Source organism: Solanum verrucosum, unplaced genomic scaffold, assembly GCF_900185275.1.
Source record: "Solanum verrucosum unplaced genomic scaffold, falcon-dt-bn FXZP01000182.1, whole genome shotgun sequence".
Lineage (NCBI taxonomy): Eukaryota > Viridiplantae > Streptophyta > Magnoliopsida > Solanales > Solanaceae > Solanum > Solanum verrucosum.
Window position 1 is genome coordinate 6,671,107 of NW_026020378.1, and position 9,747 is coordinate 6,680,853.

Genomic DNA, 9,747 nt, shown 5'->3' on the forward strand with positions numbered 1-9,747 from the left:
GACAATATAAGGTCAGTGCCCAACATCAGATCCAATAATGAATTGGGTTGAGTCTAACTCTACTATGTCAAGAAATGAATCTTAGGCTTAACTCAACCTAACTCTGCATGATCCGCGCACGTCCATATCGTACTCAAATGAATTTGGCTCCAATATCATGTTAACAAAATGGATCTTGATTTAATTCAATTTCAAAAGTAACTCGTGAGGAGAAGATTGCACAAAATCATATAACGAGAGCAAGGACTCAACTACCCATAGATGTGGAGCTCAACACCAACATGCGTGCTAATTTTCCTCACTCCTTTTCTATTGCATGAAACATTTCTATTTTGATGTGGCATTTTTACTAGGCAAACTTAACAACAAGCTCCTTTTGGGTTAATCATCAACAATTCGTTACAATCTATTTTTATATATATATATATATATCTATTTATATCACTTATAATTCTTTTCGTTATTGTATCATATTAGTTTTGTACCACGTAGAAATGATATTAAAACTTTTCTGAGATACATCATTTTTTGTCATCCAGTAAACATAAGTTAAGTTAATTCAGATAAATTATCAATAAAAAATTCATAATATCGTCCATTTAGCTAGTGAAGTTTATATATAAATCCTTTCTTGAATGATTTAAATTGCTTTGAAGCATATAAAGATTTTCGAGAATTTGTAAATGAAGTTTCATCAATTTCTTATATGAATTAAAGTGATTTCATTGAGTAGTCCAATAGTTATGATATCAATAAATATAAATAAATAACATTTAGCTCATGAAAATGATGAATATATTGAAATATGTTATAAAAGAAACTATTATATAAAGTTATTTATTTTAATAAATATTGTCAATATTTTATTGATGCAAGCGATATGCATAAAATTTGATCTCAAATAAATTGTGAATGTGCATTATGTGAAATTCTGAATGATGGCATATCATTCATTTTAGAAGACGATCAAGTGTGACTATTATTCAAATGCAAATGATTTTCTTTAAAAACTATGATTTTAGTATTGTATGAAAATGATGATATTTGCGTAACTCAAATTAAAAAAAAAGTATATCAAATAAAATAAATAAAATATATTTTATCGAATTGTTTTCTCAATCATAATCTTCAATAAAATGTAAACATGATTGGATTGATATTTTTTTATCTCTTATATATAAAGTGATATTCTCATCATGATGAGTAAAATATGCAAAGTTTCTAACCATGCAAATAAAAATGGAGTCCGGAGTCAAAAGGCAAAATAAATTATCAAAAATTTCAGAAGGGCACATCAATTTTTTTTTTAACCAGAAGGGCAAAATCACTCCTGACGGAGCAATTTCATTCTGACAAAATTGACGCCGTACATAAAATCGCTGCCAGGGCAGCGATTTTATCAAAAAAAAAATTTAAACATCGCAGCGTTTTTCTCAAAAAAAAAAAAAAAACTTTTTAAAATTGAAATTTTCTTTAAAAAGTTGATTTTTTTTTGTTAAATCGCTTGCAAGGCAGCGATAACATTAATTTTTATTTTTCATTTTAAATATATTGCTGCCTCGAAGAAAGCGGCGATTTTTTTTTTAAGTGGAAGGCAATTGAGCAGAATTAGTGCGTTTTCTTCACTTTGGGTGTAGATTGGAAGATTCCTTTATTTTCCCAATTTTTTTTGACAATTATCGCTGCCACAACAGTGATTCTAAGGAAAAAAGAAAAAAAAAATTGGACGAAATCGCTGCTAGGGCAGCGATTTTTATGTTTTTTAATTGAGTAACGTCGTTAATTTTGTCAAAAGAAAATTGTTCCGTCCGGAGCGATTTTGCCCTTTTGATTAAAAAGAAAATTGACGTGCCCTTTTACAATTTTTGACAATTTTTTTTCCCTTTTAGCTCCGAATGCATATACAATTTACAACATAGATATAATTTTTTCTAATAAAATTTTAGCATTTCACATCATGTATAACATTAAAAGAAGAGTGTTGGTATAAGATAAATAGAATTATAATGGCCATCTATAACTATTAAGAAGTTACTCCCACTATTTTTCTCCATGATGTACAGTTAATACTACTCTTCACCATTATGAATTTAACTCCCACGCTCTTTAACCTCCCTCCTAATTTCCATGATTAATATTATATTATAACAATACTAGTAAAATTACTCGTGCTTCACACAAGAATTTAACATCACGAAATTTATAAAATAATATTTAAAATCTATCAGTCATTAAAACTAAAACACTATATTATCTTACATACAAGATTACGTAGCAACAAATATTAATAATGTAAAGGAAAATGAAAATTATTACATCTTATCATTTATCCTTATTAACATAAACATAAATTAATGAGTGTAAAAATACATACCAGAATTTCCAGATCTTGTATATATTTTTATATCTTTTAAATATTTAAGTAATTAATTATCGTGATTCATAATATTTTATACAATTATTTAGTATAGTAAAATAAATTTAAAAGAAACAAACAAAACGAATTCATCATAGGAAATTACCAAAGCATCCTTCAATACATCAATAATGAGTTCGACTTTTTGTTTTTAAGAAATTGCACATTCGAAGGATATTTTTGTCCAAAAGTGAAAATATTGTGTAAAAAAATGTGTATTTATTGTGATTTTGAAAGTTTTGTGGGGTAATAGAACGCACGCAAAGTTAAGGTGTCTTTTTGAAAATCTGGGATAACTTCAAGTATAACTTAATGTTTTTTCTGAAATCTAATTTTACTTTCGTAAACTATGTGTCAGATCAAAATCAGATTAACAAATTCAAAAGGAATGAGTAATAAATAGCTCATACAATGACAAATTTATTACTTAAAAGAAGTACTCCTTTTGGTTGAAAGCTAACAAGATAGTTACAATGTAACTAAATACTATAAATATGTTTACATTGTGGCTTATTATATATAAATATGATTTTATATATCTCGATAAACACTATAAATAAAAGCATAAAAAACTCACATCGAAAAAAGTTTTAAAAAAATCTCAATACTCTCATCTTTTATATATCTTTAGAAAATACTTTGCTTTGTCTATAATTCTTGATGGACCGAGTGGCTTGATCCCGACCCGACCCGAACCGACCCGACCCAATTAGCCTTTAAAACTTCAAATCAACGCAAATTGTCTCTACTAACGTTGCTTCAAAACCCTAAACCCTAGACGCTTGTTTTCTCTCCTCTGTTGTACCATCACAACAATGGCTAAAACTTTGAACGAAGAAACTGTCAAGAAGGTCATTCGTCAGGTTAGTATTTCTGGGTTTTATATGGTTTGCTTTCAATCTCACTGTATCTTCTATTGTCATCTGATTATCTTTTTCCAACCAATTTTCCATGAAGGTTGAGTTTTACTTCAGTGATAGTAATCTCCCAAAAGATGGGTTTCTGAGGAAAACTGTGGAAGAAAGCGAAGATGGGTGTATCCTTTTTTAACCATATGAACTCTATCTGATTGTTTACTTAATTGTTTTTGGGTCCATGTTGATTTTGTTTGTCATTTGTACTAACGATTGAATTTTTGAACAAAAAAAAATGATGAAAAAAATTGAATAGAGTTATTGAGGTTTTGGAAGAATGTTGTTGATATTGTGAATAAGTTGTTTGTTGAGAGGAAGTATATGCACAGGAACTTGTATGTTTATAAACTCAACCAACTATGGAATTATATGGTTTTGTCACTAGAATGTACTTAGGACTTAATCAAAGGACTTATAGTGGTAAGTTTAGCTTCGACTTATTTGACATTTCTGCTAAACTTTAACCTTAAAAATTAATCCCTTCCGTTTCGATTTGTTTTGGCTTGATTAGGAGTTTTGAGGGTCAAACTAACAAATGTAGTCACAATGATTAACAATTAAAATATTTAGAAGTATTTGAAAAAGTTCCATTAAAGAAAATATCCTTTCACTGTCCATGTCCAGATAGTAACTAAGACAAACAAATTGAAACTAAGAGAGTTTTAAAAAGTATAGGTAGAATCATTGAGGTATTGGAAGAATGTTGTTGATAATGTGATCAGTAAGTTGCGCAAGTCTTTTGAAATCCAGTAAGTATATGCACAACATCAAAAGGATTTGTACGTTTTTTGAACTCACCTAAAATATGGAATTGTATGTATTTCTGAATAACTCTGTTGGTGCCAAACCAGATATTGGAGGAGAGCTCTAGTAAGTAGACTAGCAAAATAAAACCAGCCAATTTTCAAAGAATCGTCATCATACTGGGTACTGGAGTGAAACGGATCCAAATGGATACTAGGGATTATTTTGTTATATGTTTGTGTGAATAAAATGTATTGCTGCACTTAACTACATCTTTATAGTGGTAAGTTTAGCTTTGATATGTTCATTTTCACGGATGAGGTCTCACTTGGATTTGGGGGTGGCAAAGCCAGAAGATATATCAGATGATACCGTACAAGCTGTTGCTGAAGCTTTAAAAGCTTCTTCTTTTCTTAAAATTTCGGAAGATGGTAGTTCCTTGTTTGATTTTGCTAATTAATGTGTAGTTCTCTTTGATCACTTAGTAAATTGGCTGATTGTACTTGGTTTTTATTATAGGGAAGAAAGTTGGTAGAGTCAGTGAGCTTGCAAAGCCTGAGGAGGTTATTGAGCAAATTGATGTAAGGACGATTGCTGCATCCCCTTTGGAATACAGTGTCAAGCTGGAAGATGTGGAGTCTTTCTTTGGTCAGCATGGCAAGGTAATATCTGTAACTTTGCTCTTGCCTTACTTTGCAAGTGTTATTCTTGCCTTACTTGTGATGAAATTTGGTATCTTTATTCTATTTGTAAGACTGATAACTATTGGTTAAAAAGGAGAAAAGAGAGATTGTGTGGGGTTATTCCTTGTAAAGAAACATTTTCTCCACTCTCAGCCTGATGAGCAGCTATTGAAATTGTTTTGATGTTCCAGTACATTTTATATAGTATTGTTAGGGATATATCCTTAATTCTGCCTGACCATTGTGAAGTTTGCATTACTTGCATTGATATTCCAAAATGGTACTGCATGAAAAAAAGATTAGCGAACATGGTAAAATGTGTGCTGCCAGTCAATGATTTTTGTTTGCTACTTCTTTAGGTTAACAGTGTGAGACTGCCTCGTCATGTAGCTGATAAAAGGGTGTTTTGTGGCACTGCTCTTGTTGAGTTCTCCAATGAGGAAGATGCGGTTAACATTGTGAAGCAAAACTTGGTTTATGGAGGAGTTGAATTAGAACTGAAACCAAAGTAAGTTTTTTTGATTAGTAAGTTAATTTTACTAATGAAGATAAAACACCAAGAACAACACTTATCTCTACCATCCTAGGAAAGCTGGGCTGGGATCCTATTATATCTGTAATGATCCCATGAAATCCAGCATTGCGCCAAAATTTGAAGGCAGTACATCTTTTCTCAAGTTATATACTACGTTCTTTTACTTTGAAACATCTGTGGTTCCTTTCCAACCAATTAGTTTATATAATGCAATGAGGGATAGTCTTCCAAATTTTCTTCTATGTCTTCCTCATCCTCTGGTTTTGCAAGCGACACAAAGCTTGTTATACATTGGCTGAAACCATAGTAATTTAAGAGTACAGTGGTGTTTTTCTGTGGTGTTACTTCCTCTAATTCTATGACAATAGGGGGCATTTTGGTTTGTACGTTATTTTAGAGTTGACAACTTCTAGTGGCATATCATCTGTATGAACAACTAACATTATAAACACTTCTCATATATTGGTGGATTTCTGCCTTCAATGATTTGTCTATCTTTGAAACGAAAACATAATTTTGGCTATGAGGAGTTGGGGAGAGGAGCTGATACTGCTTTTCTTAGAGACTCACTATGTGGGGGATTTTTTGCTCTTTGTATAATCTATAGTTTTGGTTGGTTGGCTAAGCTTCCTTTTGCAATGTTGAACCATATGTACTAAAGGACTGCTGCACCTATTTTACATGCTCCACCTGTTGCATTTTGTTTCACCCTTTTCCATTTCTCAAAATATTACTGGTTTCGGTAGTTGGAAAGGTCCAAGCAACAGCAATAACATACCCCGTATATTCTCACATGTGAGGTCTGGGGAGGGTGGGGTGTACACAAAACCTACCCTACCTTTGTGGGGTAGAGGTTGTTTCTGATAGAGCCTTGGCTCAAGTAAGTTGTTTCTCAGAACATGTTTGAAAGAAATGCAAGAGTCAAAAGCTACAAGGAAAATATTGAAGAAAGAAAAGTACCGACATTAATAGTATAGACATTACCACGTAAAAGGAACAACAATCATAATTGAATTGAAGAATAAGATAATACTAGCATAATAATAACAACAAGAGTAAGGGAACAGAGTAGGTGGAAAGGTCCAATCAAATAAAATTGAATATATTAATACATAGTACTACACATTTTTTGTACTTTGTTTACATCTTCCAACCATTATTTTCAATACATGTATTTGTTTCTCAAACTCGTAATGACTTGTTTTAACAAATCCAACACTCGTTCAATGGAATTTGCGGTGGGGGGATGGGATATTATTTATTTTGGCCTCCTGTGTGCATTGATGGGGAGTCATTGACGTCACTAGGGCTTAGTAATCTATGGTGTATAATCTATTAATGTTTGTTCTGGGGAACTATGGATCTTATATTCTAGTTTCTTTTGATCAAGAAATCAATCTGCAGTCTACCCTTATGATCAACTGCAGCCTCTGAAAATGGGGATAATGAGCCCGCCCTTCATTCTTCCCCACCTAAATACCAGACTTTGTTCACTTGGCACACCGCTCAAACTTGTGAATTAAGTCATAAGTCCCTCAATCTTTGCAATTTGAGCTAAACCCTAGAGGCGGGATCTTATTTTCTATTTGTCTGGGCATTGCTGTCCTAGGGGGTTCATAAATTATAAAATGTGCTCTTTCGATTTAACATGTCCAAACTTTGGCTATATAACCTGGTAGCTCACTTTTAAGTAAGTAAATAAGATCTGTTTTTATTTAACAATCGTAGATCATGACCATGACTTGATTCCAGTGGGATGATGTCTCATTTTGATGGCCACTGCTTTGAACTATAAGTTTTCATTGTTTTAAGCTGTAGTTGTTGCAATGAATTCCTTTTAATGATTCCTCATAGATACTGCTGATCTGTGGTTATTCAGGAAAGATTTTGATGTTGAAAGAGCCATTGAAGAGAAAGAAGTTGAGCAAAACCATCCTCGTAGTGGTCCAAATAGTAAAAATAATTCGAATTCGGAGCTAGAGTGAGTATAATACTTCTGTTAAGTAGTCCTTAATTTTGGAATTCTATTAGCATGCTAGGCATGTGGTTAACTCAATAGATGTGATGGTGGCAGCTATCCAAAGGGCTTGATCATTGCATTTAAGTTGAAGAGAATCTCTGCTAAAAGCTCTACAGAACAGAATGGTAATCATGAACTGGCTACTGAAAGCGCAAGTGCTCCTGAAACAGGAGGCAACAAAGATACAACAAAAGACAATGTTGAAATGACAGATGAGAAGGTACCAGAAGGTATTAAAGATGGAGACAATGATGAAAATGTTGAGAAGGGTGATAAAAAAGATGCAGAGGATGGAAATGGGGAGACTGATGTTCAGAATCCTGAAGTTGCCGAGAAATCCATGGACAGTCCAACTGAAGATGATGAGCAAGCTCCAGCTGAAGAAAAATTATCCATTGCTGCTTGCAAGGATAACAAAGATATCGTTATGCGTGAAGACTTGAAGAGCGTATTCCAAAAATTTGGTACTGTGAAGGTAATATTTCTCCTTAATTATTCATATGATACTTCTTCATTCTAATTATATATGCATTATTTTTTTCTATATATGTTTTTCCTTTGATAAATCATTTTGCTTTATATATATGTTGTTCTTAGGGTAATTTCTTCATATTATTTATTGCTGTTTCTTTTTTATCCTTCTGTTGGATTAGCAAAATGAATGTTGTTGTTTTCTTCCTGCTAGGATAAACTCTCTTTGTGCCTATTAAATCAGTTGCAATTGTGGAACAGAAGTATTAGCAATCCAAATCTATTAATTTACTTGGGCAGTTTGCTGGGATTTCATACTAAGTTAATGAAACTGTTATAAAATTTATTTTAGTTGCATATTTGTGTATTAAGGACACAAATACCTTTCTCAAAGAAGTTAGAGAATACTTGTGTATTAGAGACATGATACCATATTTTTCTGTTTTCTGTCCACATTTCCATAATGGTTGTTTTTCCTGGAAGTTGTTTAAGATCAGGATATCTAGGTCAAATAAAACTGTAAATGCATCAGGAAAGCATAGTGTGACATTTGTAGTTTCATGGGTTTTCTTGTGCAGTTCATCGATTTCGCAATTGGAGCAGAATCAGGATATATAAGGTTTGAAAGTGAAGGGGCTGCACAGAAAGCACGTGCTGCTGGTGTACTTGCTGAGGAAGGTGGTTTGGCAGTGAAAAATTTCATTGCTGCCTTGGACCCTGTTACTGGTGGGTGCTTTTATTCTATATCTAGAATTGCATTAATATTATCAATCGGCCAATGTTTATTTGAGCAAATAAACCTTTGTTTTTGACTCCACACTTCAATTAGCACAGTTTACTTTCTTTAATTTATTTCATTTTCATTATTTATATCTTATCCTTTTGTGTGTGAATCGCCTCTATAACAAGATAGTTACTTGTGTGTTACTTTTTAATCAGGTGATGCTGAGAGGGAATACTGGACTATGTTCCGTAATAGCCAGCAGGAAAAACGCCGTGACTTTAAAGGGAATAGGGGAAGGTAAGCCTTAGCTGTCATAAGATTATTCTGCTGCATTCTTTCTCAAAAAAAACATGTTAGGTTATATGATCCCACTAATGGGTAAGTTCTTGAAACAAGATAACCATAGATACATGAACATGTTACTTGGTAGTATTTACGTGGTCACTGTTGTAGTTTGTGGGTTCGTTCAAAGCATATTAGGTTGTTAGGTCCAGTGTGTTGGTGCTTAATAAAATAAACTCTTTGTATCGTCAAGCTCAAGTACCCACAAAACTAAAATGAAGAGATGAAAGTGCATGCATCAATGAATGTTGAGATAATTCTATTATGATGAGAGATTACCCACTTGAATGAGTGATGTAAAGCCACAACTGAGAACTTGTTATGCCTTGGTTGATACTATTGTTGTTGTTCATGAACATAGGGGAGGAAGGTTCAACAGAGGTGGGAAGCATTCGCGTGGAAGGGGAAACGATTTTGGTGGACGCCCAAACAAATTCCAGAAAACTAGGTCATGAGGAATTCTATCTTTTGTACCATTTACGATGAATTCTCTCAACTTATCTTGTTCCACATTACTACGATGATATACTTCCATCATCGTAATGTGTTGCAATTTTGTGCCTGAATTTATGTCACAATATCATAAAATAGTTATGTTTTACATTTTCAACGTTCCTTAGTCAAAAGTGATATATTTACTTCTAACATTGTTAAATGTGTCTCCATGCTTTTTTTGGTTGGGTTCTATATTAGGGCATTTAGAGGAATGGGTTCACTATAATCACTTAAATAGAAGAAAATCAATGTGCAAAGATATTTTTTTTATACTTGTAGCATCACTAGATTAATATTTAAGAGTTATGTGTTTAGAGAGTTGAACTAATAAATTTTGACCAAAAGATATGTAGTCTCTTAACCACATTCATATGAGAAGTACTACCATTTATAATATTTTTCG

At 32.6% G+C, this 9,747-nt stretch overlaps 1 protein-coding gene across 1 annotated transcript; it reads left to right on the top strand.

Annotated features, from left to right (window-relative positions):
- Positions 1-3,168: 3,168 nt before the first annotated feature.
- On the top strand, positions 3,169-9,504 carry LOC125838778 (la protein 1). Its single transcript, XM_049517817.1, has 10 exons — positions 3,169-3,279; positions 3,374-3,452; positions 4,356-4,505; positions 4,594-4,736; positions 5,117-5,265; positions 7,172-7,273; positions 7,367-7,787; positions 8,362-8,509; positions 8,723-8,804; positions 9,211-9,504. The coding sequence occupies exons 1-10, from the start codon at positions 3,232-3,234 to the stop codon at positions 9,302-9,304; spliced, it is 1,416 nt and encodes a 471-aa protein (XP_049373774.1). The 5' UTR covers positions 3,169-3,231; the 3' UTR covers positions 9,305-9,504.
- The last annotated feature ends 243 nt before the right edge of the window (positions 9,505-9,747 follow it).